This window comes from Amblyraja radiata, chromosome 1 (assembly GCF_010909765.2).
Source record: "Amblyraja radiata isolate CabotCenter1 chromosome 1, sAmbRad1.1.pri, whole genome shotgun sequence".
NCBI classification, from domain to species: domain Eukaryota; kingdom Metazoa; phylum Chordata; class Chondrichthyes; order Rajiformes; family Rajidae; genus Amblyraja; species Amblyraja radiata.
The window spans coordinates 7,591,985-7,609,230 of record NC_045956.1 but is presented as its reverse complement, the minus strand read 5'-3'; the positions used below and the strand labels follow the sequence as shown (position 1 = coordinate 7,609,230).

Sequence of the window (17,246 nt, the reverse complement as noted above, 5' to 3'; positions counted from 1 at the left end):
GGCGTTGTCAAAGATGATGCTCCTCTGGCCTGGCTTGGTTGAAGCTGTCAAAAACAATCTTTCACCCCATCCCGCCATCTCAGACCTTTATCCTCTGCTTGGCCGGAGGTCTCAAGATTTGAACAAAAAACAACAACTTCTGGAGGACAAACGACATTACAGCTCGGGACCATTCTTCAGACTGATGAAGAGAGGAGATATTTGGTAGAATGGAATGAGGGGAAGGGGTGGGCAAGAGCTGGCAAGTGATAGTCAGGTAAAGAGGGTTTGATTGGCAGATGAACCAAGTAGGGGAGAGAAGAGTGGAGATAGTAACTTTAGCTGACAAACGCAACGGGTTCAAATGTTGGAATCCACTCATCACCCATCCCTCTTTACTCCGGGTCTTCCATTTCCCACAGTCCCCCCCACCTGCCAGTTCCGTTCTACCCACCATCCCTCCCTCTGGTTCTACATTTTACTCCCCACTTTTATTCTTGTCAGATTCCATTATTTGCATCTTTTCGTCTTCTCCACATCATCTCCAGCTTTAGTTACCATCTCCTCTTTTCTTCCCCCTCCTGACACATCTGCAAATCAACCCCTTCTTACCTGAATCCACCGACCACATGTCACCTCTTGCCCAAACCTTCCCCAAATCTTTCTACCAGCTAACTTCCCTACACCCCATCAGTCTGTTGGAGGGTCCAGATCCACAACTTCATCTTTCTTTCTTCCCTCTACAGATGCCGCCTGACCCTCTTGAGTTCCCACAGCAGTTAGTTTTTTGCAGTCACTTTTGTCCCCAATGAGGATATCTTCCTGGCTTAGGTGAAGTTGTCAAGTTGTCCAAGACTGAATATCATATGTTCAACTTTCAGTCTTTCAAAAATTATTAAAGACCAATAACAAATTAAAAAAAAACAACTGTCTGATACAGTGTGTTATCGATTCCCACTATAACGGGTTGAGAAATACCAGTTATATACATTTTGGACATTCACTGGTCTCAGAAGGACCACTGAGGAGAGGAATGTCAGGAAAAAGTAATTGGCAGGATTTCAAGATTTCTGTATTCATTTGAAATCCTGCTCTTCTGACAGTGTTATGCGGGATATTCCCACAAAATCCATGTTACTATTCAACTGTATAGTGTTAATTTAATAGCTACTGCACAAGAACATCTATCATACCTTCTCATCGAAAGGTCAAACAAATGCTACATATTTTTTGAACTTTGATAAGTTACTACTAGCGTTATATTGACATTTTCAATTCCCGAGTACAAGCTTCCAAAATATCTTGAACGTGCTGAAAATAAATTCACCATAGTTCATTCGAAAGATTGAGGCTTGCAGTATGTTATGCTGTAGACTGAGTTTCCAATCTGAAAGAACCTAATTTTTGCAAAATAATTTCTGGATGTACTTTCGTATCATTTGCAAAGTTTCAAATGCTACTTCTCGTATCCAGGTAATTATTTACAAATCCACTAAATGTGAGTGATAAAGTATGGATTCTGTCCATCTAGAAGTACAATGGACAAGATCACTGTGCAGCAATTCCAAAAAAGATGCAGTGATTTACACTATCCAGGATACACCCCCATCCCCAATTGAGTTTTTAGTTTAGGTGACTAAGATGAGTAATGAGGACAGTGGATGTAGCCTACATGGACATTGTCAAAGCATTTAACAAGGTCTCTCATGGTAGGTTGATCCACAAGGTTAAAATGCCTGGGATCCACAGTCATTTGGTGGTTTGGATTCAGAACTGGTTTACCCACAGGTGATGGAGGATAGTGATGGAAGGGTGGTATTCTGGCTGGAGGTCTGTGACCAGTTGTGTCCCACAGGGATCTGTGCTGCCTGTGACCTGTTGTTTCTGATCTACATGACTTGGGCAGAAATATAGATGGGTTGGTAAGTAAGTTTGCTGATAATACTAAAATTGATTTAATTGCAGATAATGATGAAGGCTGCCAACGGTTACAGCAAGGTATAGATCAGTTGGTAGATGGAGTTTAATCTGGATAGGTGTGAGATGCTGCACTTGGGGAGGTCAGCATTGATATATAGAGGGATCTTGCAGTCCAAGTTCATCGCTTCCAGAAATCAGCAACACAAGTAGATAAAGTGATAAAGACCATATTTGGTACGCTTGCTTTCATCAGTTGAGTATTAGAGTCAGGAATTCATTTTGCAGCTTTATAGACATTTTGGTTAGGCCGCATTTGGAGTATTGAATGCAGTTTGGGTCGCCCCATTGCTGTAATGATGAAGAGGGTTTCAAGAGAATGCAGAGGATGCTGCCTGGATTAGCCAAAAGGAGAGGTGGAACAAATTTGGATTGTTTTCTCTGAAGCACCAGAGGCCTGCGTGAGAAACCATAGACATATAAGAAATTATGAGAGGAATAGTAATAGGATAGTCAGAACATTTTTCCCTGGGATAGAAACGTCAGCTACTAGAGGGCATAGCTATAAAGTCAGTGGGGGAATATTTAAAGGAGATGTGTGAGAGTAGTTTTTACAGAGTAGTAGATGCTTGGAACAGGTGGAAGCGGATATGAAAATGGTTATCAAAATTTACAGCAGAATCTTGATCAGCTGGGCAAGTGGGCTGAGGAATTGTTAATGGAGTTTAATGCACTTAAGTGCGAGGTTTTACTTTTTAGGAAGTAAGCCAAGGCAGGATCTTCACAGTGAATAGCGAGGCTATATGTAGCAGGAAGACTTATGAAAGGTGGAATGGGTGGGTGGCTCGGCTATGGAGGAAGGGTAATAATTTCGGAATATTTTTATTTTCATGTTCCCCTTTGACTTGTAAATGCTTTTTGATGAAATGCTATTATAAAATGTTAAATCCAGCTGCAACTGCTCCAGGTTGATAAAAGCCTCATGCATGTTTTGTTGCAGACAGCAGAACCTTTTAAGCACAGCTACACCAGGTATCAGTGCCTGGCTTATTCCTGTTGATCAATTGAAATCATCATGGAATAAAGTGGAAATGGAAAGAACTCTTCGCGTGTGTGCTGTGATGGGTTGTATTATGACAGAAGCTCTTGAGGTAAGTTCATACCTGATCTTTGTATAAAACAGTGCATATTTCATTTAGTCCCAAATCCAAGTGTTGGAATTGTCTCAGGTTGCCAATAGGGCCAATATGACTGTGTTGCACTTTTACCTTCTTGGAAGATAGGTTTTTTTCCCCCCAATGTTACCATCTCCAGATACAGAATTGGTAAAAATGTAGGTTATGGTGAACTTTGTCATTTACAATCCTGTTAGCCGACAGTCCATGTTTCCACTAATGGAGGATACAAAATTTCAAAATAAATTCCCTTACTGCAAAACATTTGTGTGTTTTTTAAACATTAAATGCTGGCTATGTTAGTTGCAACAATATCCCATGTTATAGAAACATAGAAACATAGAAAATAAGTGCAGGAGGAGGCCATTCGGCCCTTCGAGCCAGCACCGCCTAGTCTTTTCAATCTTTCCTCATATGACAGTCCCGCCATCCAAGGGATCACTCTCGTGAACCTACGCTGCACTGCCTCAATCACAAGGATGTCCTTCCTCAAATTAGGAGACCAAAACTGTACACAATACTCCAGATGTGGCCTCACCAGAGACCTATACAACATTTTTTGTGGTATCTGGGTATCTATTTTTATTCAAATGTTTGTCCTCTACGAAGAAAACGGATCCAATACAGTTATTGAAAATCTCTGCCATTTCTCTATTTTCTATTATTAATTATTTAATCTCATCCTCCAAGGGATCAATATTTACTTTAGTTACTCTCTTCATTTTTATCTACCTGCAGAAATTCTGACTATTTTCTGCTGCTAATTTACTGCCATACTCTATCTTTTCCCGTTTTATATTTTACTGGTGTCTACAAGAAATCCAATACTCTGACCTATTTTTCATCATTGCAAAATTGCATACTTTAAAAAAGTTTGATGCTATCTTTCATTTCCACGGTTAGTCGCAATTGGTACTTCCTTCTGACTGAGCCTTTCTTTCTCAAGGGAGTTATTTTTTACTAAATTTTAAGAAGCATCTCCTCAATAGCACTGGTCTTACTCTAAATACTATTTTATTGTCCAATCTATTTTTATCGTCAATATCAGCCAGTTCTGTCCTCATACCATTGTAACTGCCTTTATTTTAGTTAAGGATACTTGTTTCAAAACCAAATTTCTCATCCTTAAACTGAATTTTTATTTCCAAGTTTAAGTTTATTGTTATATGAATGAATATGCCGAGACCCAGATACCACAAAAAATGTTGTTTGTAACAATAACTCAGTTAAACATACAAAGACTAAATATGTAGAAATTAGACATACCATAAATAACACACAAAATTGAATTGTGGAGTTTGAAAAATGTTCTGTTTTGTAATCAACTACATTTATGTCTGAAAATGTGATTTTCATGTAAACAATAGCTTGACTGTCACATATGACATTGATATTTTATCCGCAATCAATAGGGCTCTCCACAAAATCTCCAGTTTTGTATGTAAACTTATCATACCGGCTGCCTTTTCGTTCATCCGATGTTCATTTACACATTTTTACATCTCCCCTTTATCATAAGATGCCAACACTGATGAAAGGTGCAGGCTTCTGCAGTAGTGTGAAGTCAACCTGCAGTAACAACAAGAGATCCAAATCTATAAAGCAAATCTTAAGCAATATGTACAGCTGGAAAATGCTTTCTGTCTGTTTAAATTGATCTTTTGTTTATTTTCAGAATATTCATGCTGTCAATACTTGTGAAGCATTTCAGCACTATTCCATATTGAATGTGGTTGTTTTCATTGACTATCTACTGAGTGTACATTCGGGGTTATTGAAGTTACTGGGTTTTTGATATATTGAAATTAAATAATCAGCTGTGTGGCAATTGGATATTTTATCGTACAAGATTAAATGGTGTAAATTATAATTCTATTTTCTAATTGGTTTCTTCCAGAGGAAAAGTGTTCATTTTCCACTGAAAAGCAAGTACAACAGAGTCAATAAATTAGCTCGGTATCTACAGGAAAATCCTTCCTGTTTACTGTGCAATATACTTCATCGCTACTTGCAGCAGGCTGACTATTCTATCATCGAGGATGCCACTATGGTAAGCACGTAAAATTTATGACAAATATTCTGAAATGGTTAAAAATGTTTCATACTAATTACTAAGTTCTGGCTATATTTCTTAATTTGCTTATTAAAGAAATCTGTGCACCCAATTGAGCCAATTAATTTTTGTGAATATGGGAAATATTGTGTATTGGCTGAATGTGGCTTGATATTATCAAGGAGCAAATGCTTGAATAAAGATTCAATTGTGCAGGTCTGGACGAAGTCATTCATCCCATTTTGCTTGCACCGGTACTTTTGGGGCTAGTGGAGTCGAGGGATATGGGGAGAAGGCAGGCACGGGTTATTGATAGGGGACGATCAGCCATGGTCACAATGAATGGCGGTGCTGGCTCAAAGGGCCGAATGGCCTCCTCCTGCACCTATTTTCTATGTTTCTATGTTTTGGAACTATTCCGTTAATCTCATTCCCTTGCTGTTTCTTCGCAATCCAAAAGTTTGTTTTCTTTTTATGTTTTCAACCAGGAGTTTTCAAGTCACATCTTCCAGAATATTAGTGTGTGTTTAAACTTTCTCATCTGTCCCTTTTTCATTTCCCATTTACTTTCATTCTTGATAATCAGGTTGCCAATCCACTTTTTATTTCCTCAAAATTCTGCATAACATTGAATTTAAATTGATAACCAGACTTTAAATGATATTGTATAATATAACTGAGACGCTCATCCCTGATACCATTCTGATCAATCTCTCTGCATCTCTTCCAAGACCTTCTGAGTAGTGAGTGGGTTCCCTTTTATTCACTCCTGTGAACAAACAGTGCCTTGATTTAATTCATATTTCTTTACAATAGACAATGGACAATAGGCAATAGGTACAGGAGTAGGCCATTTGGCCCTTCGAGCCAGCACCGCCGTTCAATGTGATCGTGGCTGATCATCCCCAATCAGTGCCCTGTTCTTGACTTCTCCCCATATCCCCTGACTCCGCTATTTTTAAGAGCCCTATCTAGCTCTCTCTTGAAAGCATCCAGAGAACCTGCCTCCACTGCCCTCTGAGGCAGAGAATTCCAGCACTTTCTATAGTGGCCTTCGAGATTATCTGCTAGTCCTCAAATGTTTCAGTGCCTTAACGAAAATATTAACACAATTTCAGTTTTGAGAGAATTTTGCCTTGCAGTCAGCTCAACTTTCCTTTTTTTTTTAAATCTCAATTGCCTTTGTTGGTGTAGATCCATTGTGTTGAATCCTGTACACAATGCTCATAGTGAACCAGAACACTCGTATAGAAGATTAACCTATTAACCCGCTATTCCACTTTCTGTTTGCATAAAATGTGTGTGTGTGTGTGTCTACTCCTTTAGGTTACATGATAATGCATTTAGAAAGTTATTAGAAATGGATTGAAATAATTGGATATAGAGATGGAAGCCATTCAGTTAACCACCTTTGATGGCTCTTTGAAAGAGCTGTCCAATCGGCGACACTCCTTTGCAGTCCCCCATGGCCCTGCACATTTCTACATAGTTATCCAATCTCCTAGTGAATATTATTGTGTAATCTACTTTCACTGTAATTTTTTGATATTGTTTTGCAGATGCTAATACAAATCCTCATTTTCCCTCCCCCATTTTCTGATCCCTTTGTCTTGGAAATAGTTACTTCTCATCTATAGACACAAAATGCTGGAGTAACTCAGCGGGACAGGCAGCATCTACGGAGAGAAAGAATGGGTGACGTTACGGGTCGAGACCCTTCTTCAGTCTAGACCCGAAACATCACCCATGCCTTCTATCCAAAATGCTGCCTGTCCCGTTGAGTTACTCCAGCATTTAGTGTCTATCTTTGGTTTCAACCAGCATCTGCAGTTGCTTCATAATTCTCATCTTCAATTTTGAACAGCTTCATTAAATCCTGCCTTGGCCTCTTGTTGTACTCTGCTTTCTGCCCAGAATTGAATTTCCTCATGCCAAGTATGATTCTGATAAATCTCTTCTGTACCCTTCCCTAGGTCTAGACGTTGAGTTTTAAAAACCTACAATGCAATAAAAAACCTGAAGTATATATGCCAATTATTACACTTTATTTCTTGCAGAACAATGGTCTTCCTGCGCTTGTCACACTAAAGAAAGGCTTGGTGGCATTAGCTAGGCAATGGATGAAGTTTATAGTTGTCACTCCAGCTTTCAAAGGAGTTAGTTTACTGCTTAGACCAGCACAACTACCAAAGCCACAACCGGCAACACAGGCTCAACGTCAGACTGGTGGTGTAGACAATGGAGGTGCAATACAAAGTGACACAAGTGCCGACGGAGCAGAATTTGAATTTGATGCTGGTAATTAAATGCATTATATTCTAAACATGCACAGCAAACCATTTTGTTGAAGGTTTATTATTTTAAAACAATTGCAAAGCTTAAGTATTCCATTTATAATTCTGTCTTAAATAGTTACATTTAAGTTAAAGTGGTGCAGCAACAAACACCTTTGCACCAGTGTAATATGAGACAATTCAATTTAATAAAGTGCTAGTTTCACAAGAAGATCTGATTCCTTTAGGCCATCATTTTGTTATCTCTTTACGATACTTAAAGTTTGCCCATACTTTAACGTTTACTCCCCCTTGTTAATGGAGCATATTTACAGTTTTAAAAATTCACACAACCATTTCACATTCAAATCTATTACTAAAATATAATCTATTCTTGGTTGAAGGTAGACAAAAAGCTGTAGAAACTCAGTGGGTGTGGCAGCATCCATGGAGCGAAGGAATGGGTGATGTTTTGGGTCGAGACCCTTCTTCAGACTGATGGGGTGAGGGTGGGGGGAGGGCGGGAAGAAGAAAGGAAGAGGTGAAGACAGTGGGCTTGTGGGAGAACAGGGAAGGGGAGGGGAAGGAGGGAGAAAGCAAGGACTACCTGAAATTGGAGAAGCCAATGTTCATACCGCAGGGGTGTAAACTACCCAAGCAAAATATGAGGTGCTGCTCCTCCATTTTGCAGTGGGACTCACTCTGGCCATGGAGGAGGCCCAGGATAGAAAGGTCGGATTCAGAATGGGAGAGGGAGTTGAAGTGCTGAGCCACCGGGAGATCAGGTTGGTTAATGTGAACTGAGCGGAGGTGTTGGGCGAAGCGATCGCCAAGCCTGCGCTTGGTCTCACCGATGTAGAGCAGTTGACACCTAGAACAGCGGATGCAATAGATGAGGTTGGAGGAGGTGCAGGTGGACCTCTGCCTCACCTGGAAAGACTGCTTGAGTACTTGGATGGAGTCGAGGGGGGAGGTAGTAGCATTTCCTGTGGTTGCAAGGGAAAGTACCAGGGGTGGGGGTGGTTTGGGTGGGATGGGACAAATTGACAAGGAGTTACGGAGGGAGCGGTCTCTGCGGAAAGTCGAAAGGCGAGGAGATGGGAAGATGTGGCCAGTGGTGGGATCCTGTTGGAGATGGCGGAGGATTATCTGTTGTATGTGACGGCTGGTAAGGTGGAATGGGAGGACAAGCGGGACTCTGTCCTTGTTATGAGTGGGGGGAGTGGGGAGTGAGAGCGGAGCTGCAGGATATAGAGGAGACCCTGGTGAGAGTCTCATCTATAGTCGAAGAGGGGAACCCCCATTCCCTAAAGAATGAGGACATCTCCGATGCCCTGGTTTGGAACACCTCATCCTGGGTGCAGATGCGGCGTAGACGGAGGAATTTGGAGTAGGGGATAGAGTCCTTACAGGAAGCAGGGTGGGAAGAAGTGTAGTCCAGATAGCCATGGGAGTCAGTGGGTTTGTAGTAGATGTCGGACCGTAGATGTCTGCCCTACCATCCAGCACATACAACATACAACAGATAATCCTTCGACATTTTCGCCACCTCCAACAAGATCCCACCACTGGCCACATCTTCTCATCTCCTCGCCTTTCGACTTTCCGTAGAGACCACTCCCTCCGTAACTGGTCAATTCGTCCCTACCCACCCAAACCACATCCTCCCCATGTACTTTCCCTTGCAACCGCAGGAAATGCTACACTTGTTGCTTTACCTCCCCCCTTGACTCCATCCAAGGACCTAAGCAGTCTTTCCAGGTGAGGCAGAGGTTCACCTGCACCTCCTCCAACCTCATCTATTGCATCCGCTGTTCTAGGTGTCAATTGCTGTACATCGGTGAGACCAAGCTTCGCCGAACACCTCTGCTCAGTTCGCAATAACCAACCTGATCTCCCGGTGGCTCAGCCCTTCAACTCCCCCTCCCATTCCGAATCTGATCTTTCTGTCCTGGGCCTCCTCCATGGCCAGAGTGAGTCCCACCGCAAATTGGAGGAGCAGCACCTCATATTTTGCTTGGGTAGTTTATGCCCCAGTGGTATGAACATTGACTTCTTCAATTTCGGGAAGTCCTTGCTTTCTCCCTCCTTCCCCTCTCCTTCCCAGCTCTCCCGCAGCCTACTGTCTCCGCCTCTTCCTTTCTTCTTCCCGCCCACCTCCACATCAGTCTGAAGAAGGGTCTTGACCCGAAAGGTCACCCATTCCTTCGCTCCGTGGATGCTGCCTCACCCGCTGAGTTTCTCCAGCTTTTTGTCTACCTTCGATTTTTCCAGCATCTGCAGTTCTTTCTTAAACATCTATTCTTGGTTGAATATTTGAACCACTTCCAATACTCTTGCACTCTAAAACTTCCGTTGATATTTCATGGAAATTGTATTTTTCTTTAAATATACCATATTTACGATAATTAAGAAATATTTAGTTGTGAAGGCCACGTGCTCAGTGCTGGAAAATGGGATAGGTGTAGATAGACACTTGAGAGCCAGCACTGACATGATTGACCAAAGGATCTGTTTCTATGCTGTGTGACTCATTGACTCTATGACTTGGTGAATAGTTTGTTACTAGATTAACAGGTGGGTAGGGAGTGCAAACCGATATGTATCTGTCGCACCGTAGATATCACCATTGCAGGCAACATTTTTCAGTGAGTTATTAAATTGATATTTTGAATTGCTCTAAGGCACCCAAAATTAAACTTGTTTATGGTGAATATAAATAATCAGTTTCGGACATTTCTCTCATTCGTGCGTATGAAGATATAAAATATAAAAAGTTTAATTTCTGCTCAGTTTGTAACCAAGCAGCAGGTCAATCATGGTTTCTATGCTTAGAATGCAGGGAATCGTAATTGGTGTTTTGGTGTTTGAACGACAATTTCCATTGAATTTATTTATAATCCTTATGTCCTTGAGGTTGAATAACAGTCTCGGTTTTTGATCAGCCAGGATTTTTATTGCTCATTTAAAAATATTATCTGCTTTATAAATTAAACTTTCTGCCAACAATGTTTGCTTTTATCATTTAATTCCTTCCAGTTTTCTTTACTTTTATCTTCCTTGCGTATTGCATTTCGTCCCTGCACCTAATATTTATTTTTTAATAAACAATTATCCATCCTGCTATATTTAAGAGGGAGTTTAGCCCTTGTGGCTAAAGGGATCAGGGGGTATGGAGAGAAGGCAGGTACAGGATACTGAGTTGGATGATCAGCCATGATCATATTGAATGGGTTGAATGGCCTACTCCTGCACCTATTTTGTATGTTTCTATCTCTCATTTGAGATGAGATTAATTTTCCACGGAAAGCATTTTACCTATTTCTAATTGTAATTCGCAAAAACAATCAGATTTTTTTTGGTGTCTACAAATTTCAATGATTCAGTAGAAATTTGCTTAAACATAGAAACATAGAAAGTAGGTGCGAGAGTAGACCACCAGGTCCGTCGAGCCCGCACCGCCATTCGCTCATGGCTGAACACTAAACAGACACACTTACCCACAAACAGTAGACACAAGACACAGAACACAAGACACTACCCTCCCCTTTATACCGCTATCACCCCTCTCCACCCCAAGAACCGCGTGATCTCCTGGGGGAGGCAAAAAACCGGATAAAAACCCAGGTCCAATTCGGGGAAAAAAATCCGGGAAATTCCTCTCCGACCCCAATCCAGGCGATCGACACTTGTCCAGGAGATCACTCAGGTCTTACTATACTAACCATACCTAGGTCCATATCCCTGCCCTCTCCCCGTAGCCCCTTATCCCCTCGGCAGCTAAAAAACCATCTATTTTAGACTTCTCTCTGTTTACTGGATGCAGATCTAAAAAATAAGATGTATATGGTGATGTGTTTAATGTTAGGATCTTTAGTTTTAACGAAACTAATGACTATTAAAAAAGGTTATATTTATGAACTGTGGACTCCAGCATTTATTCCTGATGTATATTGGATAGGTATAGCTGCTTAGATAATGATTTTCTGAAGTTTGCTATTATATGTTTCAGCTACAGTTAGTGAACACACCATGCTTTTGGAGAGTAGCCGTCCACAAGGAGGTGGAACAACCACTGGACCAGTAACTGGTTCTGACATCATGAGAAAGTTATCCAAAACGAACGCTCATACACACGAATCTACTATTAAAATAAAAGTAAGCACAACAAAATACTTGTAATGTAGCACTATGTATATTCCTTGTATGTTTATTTATTAAAACTTCATTTTTAATTTTATTAATTTTTACATATACAATCCATATTCAAGCCTATGTTTAGTGTTTAAATTGATGCATTTAAATTTCAGTGATTTAATTCAGTGTTTATGGAGAGAAGGCTAACTATAACCTTAATCTTACTTCTTTCTATTCCAAAAGATTTAGTATTTCATTCCAGCATAAATTTATTAAACTAATTATCTCTTCTGTTTTAAAATTTAGACGTAAACATTGTTGTATGAAAGGGATACTTTTTTCATTCATCCTGGGAATTTATTTCCTTTTATGCCAAATTGAAATTTATAAACAAAGGTGACCAAGTGATTTGCATTTAATTACTAAAGCATTGTTAGTTTTTGTTTGGCAAACAAAATTAATTCAGTAATGTATCAAAGTGCTTTAACATGCTCTAATTCTGTTAGATATTGCTGCAGTTATATTCTTTGTTCATATAAATATGAAGACGTATCATTAGGTAGTCGGCTGTTTAAACAAAATGAATATATTAATCCAGAATTTCCTGGTAGCCAGGAACTGCCCACACTCGGTGTTCACATGTAGGTTAAATGCATTCCCTATTGATTAAGCCAGACTGATCATCTACAGTGAGGGCCTGCATGGAAGACAACTTTTCGAATGTAAATCCCATTACTTTTGGCAAGGGGAAAAGGGCCTAGAGGCTTTCAAATGAGTGGGAGCAGAGCATTGGAGAGAGGGGAGGTGAATACCGAATTAGAAGTGTTATATATGAATGCGCAAAGTATAAGAAATAAAGTGGGTGAGCTTGAGGCCCAGTTAGAGATTGGAAGGCATGATGTTGTGGGGATTACAGAGACATGGCTGCAAGAGGATCAGAGCTGGGACAGAATATTCAGGGGTATACGTTCTATCGAAAAGACAGACAGGTGGGCAGAGGGGGTGGGGTAGCTCTGTTAGTTAAATTCAGTCCTTTGCGAGGGGTGACATAGAATCAGAAGATGTAGTCATTGTGGATAGAACAGAGAAATTGTCGGGGTAAAAAGACCCTAATGGGAGTTATCTACAGGCCCCCAAATAGTAGCCTGGATATAGGGTGCAAGTTGCATCAGGAGTTAAAATTGGCATGTAACAAAGGTAATGCTATGGTGGTTATGGAAGATTTCAATATGCAGGTAGACTGGGAAAATCAGGTTGGTACTGAACCCCAAAAAATGGAGTTTGTATAGTGCCTCCGACATGGATTCTGAGAGCAGCTTGTACTGGAGCCTGCCAGGGAGAAGGCAATTCCGGATTTAGTGTTGTGTAATGAACTGGATTTGTTAAGAGAACTCAAGATAAAGGAACCATTAGGAGGTAGTGACCATAATATGATAAGTTTTAATCTGCACTTTGAGAGGGAGAAGGTAAAATCAGGTATCAATATTGCAGTTGAACAAAGCGGACTATGGAGACGTGAGGGAGGAGCTGGCCAAAGTTGACTGGAAAGGGACCCTAGCAGGGATGACAGTGGAACAGCAATGGCAGGAAATTCTGGGAATAATCCAGAAGATACGGGATCATTTTATTCCAAAGAGGAAGAAAGATTCTAAGGGGAGTAAGAGGCGACCGTGGCAGACAAGGGAAATCAAGGACAGTATAAAACTAAACGAGAAGACGTGTAACATAGCAAAGATGAGTGGGAAGCCAGAGGATTGGGAAACTTTCAAAGAACAACAGAAGGTAACTAAAAAGGCAATACAGGGAGCAAAGATGAAGTACGAAGGTAAGCTAGCCAAGAATATAAAGGAGGATAATAAAAACGTCTTTAGGTATGTGAAGAGGAAAAGATTACTTTAGTCAAATGTGGGTCGCTTGAAGACAGAAACAGGTGAATTTATTATGGAGAACACTGAAATGGCAGATGAGTTGAACAGGTACTTTGTGTCTTCCTTAGTGAAGACAGAACCAATCTCCCAGATGTACTAGGGGACAGAGGACCTAGGGTGATGGAAGAACTGAAGGAAATTCACATTAGACAGGAAATAGTGTTGGTGGACTGATAGGACTAAAGGCTGATAAATCAATTATCAAAGATGTAATAGCGGCGCATTTGGATAGCAGTAACAGGATCGGTCCAAGGTAGCATGGATTTATGAAGGGGAAATCTTGCTTGACTAATCTTCTGGAATTTTTTGAGGATGTAACAAGTAAAATGGATAAGGGAGAGTCAATGATGTTGTGTATCTGGACTTTTGGAAAGCCTTTGATAAGGTCCAACACAGGAGATTAGTGGGCGAAATTAGAGCACATGGTATTGGGGGTAGGGTATTAACATGGATAGAAAATTGGTTGGCAGATAGGAAACAAAGTAGGAATTAACGGGTCCCTTTCAGAATGGCAGGCAGTGACTTGTGGGGTGCCGCAAGGCTCGGTGCTGGGATCGCAGCTATTTATAGTATATACTATATTATATACTATATATACCATATTATATACTATATATAATATATACTAGATGAAGTGCAGACCCGTTGGGTCTGCTCCCCCAACGCAATATTCCACCACTCGCCCGTTCCCCCAACGCAACCCGTTCCCCCAACGCAATATTCCACCACTCACGTATAGCCGCGACTACGCAGGCGCAGTTCATTTCCCCTCATCCCCAGCACTCGCTCCCCTCCTCTTCACCCTCCCTCTTCTGTCCCCTCTCCTCCTCCCCTCCCACTTTCCCTTCTCCTCCTCCCCTCCTTTCCCCTCTCCTCCTCCCTCCCCTCACCTCTCCCTCCCTCTCCTTTCTCCTACCCTCAGACACTCCCTCCCTCCATAACTCCTCTCCCCTCACTAACCCCCTCCATCCTCCACTCCTCACCTCCCCCTATCTCCCCCCAACATTCCCTCCTCACCTCCCCACAGCCCTCCTCTCTGTCTATTCCCCACTCCCTTCCTCCCCCACTCCTCTCCCTCTATTCCCCCTCCTCCCCATCTCCCTCCTCGCGTCCCCCACTTTCCCCCCTCTCCATCCCTACCTCCTCCTCTCCCTCAATCCCCCCACTCTCCTACCTCACCTCCCCAGGATCTCGAGGTTGCTGCTCCTTTCCCACCTTGCGTGCCGGAGCAGCAGCTGCTTCGGGCCGCGGCGGCTTCGGGCAGTGGAGGCTGCGGGCTGCGGCCGTCCCCTCCGACCAACTGGCTATGGCTGTGGCCGTGCAACGCCGGGCGAGGCGGGTCCCACCCGTGACTGACAGGCAGCCCGGCCAATCAGTGCAGCGATGGTGCAGCAGGAGAGGACCAATCTGCGCATACGCTGTTTTAAGATTTTTAAACCTTAATAACTTTTAAACTATATGCCGCACTTGAGCACAAGAGAATGGTGAGTAAGGTGGCGAAAAATCGTAGCACTATCGTGTACCATTTTTGCGCAAATAAAAAAACCACGCAAATCGGAAGAGCACAAGACCAGAGTTTTAGTTATGAATAGATAGATTAATGATTTAGATGAAGGAATTAAAAGTAATTAGCAAATTTGCAGATGACACAAAGCTGGGTGGCAGTGTGAACTGTGAAGAGGATGCTATGAGGATGCGAGGGTGATTGGGATAGGTTGGGTGAGTGGGCAGATGCAGTTTAATGAGGATAAATGTGAGGTTATCCGCTTTGATGGTCAGATTAGGAAAGGGGGAAGTTCAACGAGACCTGGGTGGCCTTGTACATCAGTTACTGAAAGTAAGCATGCAGGTACAGCAGGCAGTGAAGAAAGCTAATGGCATGTTGGCCTTCATATCAAGAGGATTTGAGTACAGGAGCAAAGAGGTCCTTCTGCAGTTGTACAGGGCCCTAGAATATTGTGTGCAGTCTCCTAATTTGGGGAAGGACATTTTTGATTCAAGATTCAAGAGAGTTTATTGTCATGTGTCCTAGATAGGACAATGAAATTCTTGCTTTGCTTCAGCACAACAGAATATTGTAGGCAATATTGTAGATATTGAGGGAGTGCAGAGTAGGTTCACGAGGTTAATTCCCGGGATGGCAGGACTGTCATATGATGAAAGAATGGAATGAATGGGCTTGTATTTACTGGAATTTAGGATGAGAGGTGATCTTATAGAAACAAGCTAGATGCAGGAAACATGTTCCTGATGTTGGGGGTGTCCAGAACCAGGGGCCACAGTTTAATAATAAGGGGTAGGTCATTTAGAACTGAGATGAGGAAAAACGTTTGCACCCAGAAAGCTGTAAATGTGTGTAATTCTCTGCCTCAGAAGGCAGTGGAGGCCGATTCACTGGATGCATTCAAAAGAGAGTTAGATAGAGCTCTTCGGGCTAGCGGAATCAAGGGACATGGGGAGAAGGCAGGAACGGGGTACTGATTGTGGATGATCAGCCATGATCACCTTGAATGGTGGTGCGGGCTCGAAGGGCCGAATGGCCTACTCCTGCACCTATTTTCTCTGTTTCTGTATTCTTTCCTCCAAAGAATGAAAAAGATGTTGATAGCTATCTTAGGTAGACAAAAATGCTGGAGAAACTCAGCGGGTGAGTCAGCATCGATGGAGCGAAGGAAATAGACGACGTTTCAGGTCGAGACCCTTCTTCGGACATAGCTATCTTAAATCATTCAAATCTTACCTTAATCTTTATTTTACAAAATGAGTGGATTCACTGTTCCTAAACTTGCTGCAGGTTCTTTCAGAAAAGGTTCCATTGTTGTGGGGGGAAATTGTTAGTTGCATTCCCCTGCTGAATTCTGTGAATATGCCATGGAGGGATGTGGTTTCAGAATCATTAGTGAATAAATGTAAAAAAACACAGGATTGCTGAGTGAATGCATGCATGCACGTGAGTCCTGAGTTTCCTGAATTAGATGGGATAATTTGCCATTTCTGTCCAGACTGCTATAATTTCTCCAATGGAAAATACATTTCATTTTGTTTACCGAGAGTTAGCCATGGCCGACCTCTTCATGTTTGTATTATGCAGAGTATATTTCACCTAAAAATGTTAAGATTTCTTCAGGATGTTTACAGACTTAACTGTCAGGAAAGCCAGTACTTAAGAAAAGTTTAAATTAATCTCTGTTTCGATACTCAGGCTTTCAAAATATTTCAGACTTTTTACCATGTTTGCCTTTCAGGGTGTTCACCCTTACCAGTCTCTCAGCTACACTAGTGGAGATACAGTAGCAGATTCACCAGCCCATATTAACCGTGCAGGATTGGCAACAAAAGAAAGCCCTAGAAAGGAAAGTCTACTGAGCTATTTAACTGGAAGCTTCCCAAGTCTTCACAATCTTCTGGACGGAAATCCACAAAGTAATGCAACAGTAATTAAAAACAGCTCACTTACACAACAAGGTATATTTCACTTTTGTTCTTATAGATTCACTTAAAGGGTAGATGTTCTTACATTACCTGCAGTATGAGTGCATATATAATATATATGTATATAATTATTTTTTTTTCATGACTTGTGCAGACATACATTGTTGTTGTTTTGTACAAAACACAATTGAGAGGCTTTCAAAAACTAGGTATAGTTCTTAAGACTAAATACCAGTCTGAATTATTCTTAATCTTTTAAGTCAACAAAATAGGAAAACAAAAATACAGGATATTCAATTTCCTTTTTATCATGATTTATTTTTAGCAAATATGACTGTTTACTTTGATGGGA

At 41.5% G+C, this 17,246-nt stretch overlaps 1 protein-coding gene across 3 annotated transcripts in view; it reads left to right on the top strand.

The window, feature by feature from the left end:
- kiaa1109 (KIAA1109 ortholog) overlaps positions 1-17,246 on the top strand; it is a 311,921-nt gene that overhangs the window by 185,277 nt on the left and 109,398 nt on the right. For all 3 annotated transcript variants that reach the window (XM_033016927.1, XM_033016881.1, XM_033016832.1), the window contains exons 39-43: positions 2,897-3,047; positions 4,969-5,121; positions 7,182-7,422; positions 11,410-11,555; positions 16,708-16,927. In XM_033016927.1, coding sequence (XP_032872818.1) covers positions 2,897-3,047; positions 4,969-5,121; positions 7,182-7,422; positions 11,410-11,555; positions 16,708-16,927 — 911 coding nt within the window. The remainder of the gene's footprint in view (positions 1-2,896; positions 3,048-4,968; positions 5,122-7,181; positions 7,423-11,409; positions 11,556-16,707; positions 16,928-17,246) is intronic.